Source organism: Daktulosphaira vitifoliae, unplaced genomic scaffold (assembly GCF_025091365.1).
Source record: "Daktulosphaira vitifoliae isolate Bord-2020 unplaced genomic scaffold, ASM2509136v1 Scaffold_4, whole genome shotgun sequence".
Classification (NCBI taxonomy): domain Eukaryota; kingdom Metazoa; phylum Arthropoda; class Insecta; order Hemiptera; family Phylloxeridae; genus Daktulosphaira; species Daktulosphaira vitifoliae.
In genome coordinates, this window is record NW_026099575.1 from 11,008,516 (window position 1) to 11,009,167 (window position 652).

At 23.3% G+C, this 652-nt stretch overlaps 1 protein-coding gene and 1 long non-coding RNA gene across 7 annotated transcripts in view; one reads left to right on the plus strand and one right to left on the minus strand.

Moving 5' to 3' along the window:
* The window catches only part of LOC126903945 (uncharacterized), a 9,248-nt gene that overhangs the window by 5,358 nt on the left and 3,238 nt on the right, over positions 1-652 (minus strand). The window lies entirely within an intron of this gene.
* LOC126903941 (uncharacterized) overlaps positions 1-652 on the plus strand; it is a 9,837-nt gene that overhangs the window by 1,843 nt on the left and 7,342 nt on the right. The window contains exons 1-2 of one of the 6 annotated variants that reach the window (XM_050682528.1): positions 164-319; positions 439-560. The exons of 3 other annotated variants lie outside the window; for them this stretch is intronic. In XM_050682528.1, the coding sequence (XP_050538485.1) occupies positions 205-319; positions 439-560 (237 nt within the window). In that variant the 5' untranslated portion in view covers positions 164-204. Of the gene's footprint in view, positions 1-163; positions 320-438; positions 561-652 lie in introns of those variants that run through there. 2 more of the 6 variants (XM_050682529.1, XM_050682523.1) reach the window with 2 other exon arrangements.

A 652-nucleotide genomic window follows, 5' to 3' on the forward strand; every position in this document is an offset into this window, starting at 1 on the left:
AGTTTAAATTAAAATTATTTTATTATCAGTAAAAAAAAACTACGCGCTCTATCAAATACAACACTTACTATACTTTTCCGTTAACAATTTCGAAGAATCTTCACTTTGTAAACTAAATTTTGTTATAGTTTGAAAAAAGTTTATGTAGCACCACANGTTATAGTTTGAAAAAAGTTTATATAGCACTACTAATACGAATTTATAATGTTTTCCGACATAGTAGATAACTTAAATTTAAATTTGGAATCATTTTCAAACTTGTCTGACGTATTATTCGAATGTGAAAATATGACCGAAGAAATTCAGAAAGAGCATGAAAGTAAGTTGTATTTTTCAAGTAATAGATATAATTCAATTATTTCAGAAATAATAATTATAATTGTATCATTATAAAATAATAATTGAATTTCTTTATTATTACAATTATAACGATTTTAGGATTAAATAATGTCTGTAATGAAATAAACAATGACTTATTGAAATATGAAGAACAGTTATCATATGTTGAAAGAGAACGTGTCAAACTTATGTCAGAATTGGCTCTGAATATGCAAACAAATGTAAGCAAATTTTGTAAAGTTCGATGATTAACTCTTCTAAATAATTAATTATATATATATACATTTGATCATCACTTATAATGCTTTCTTGT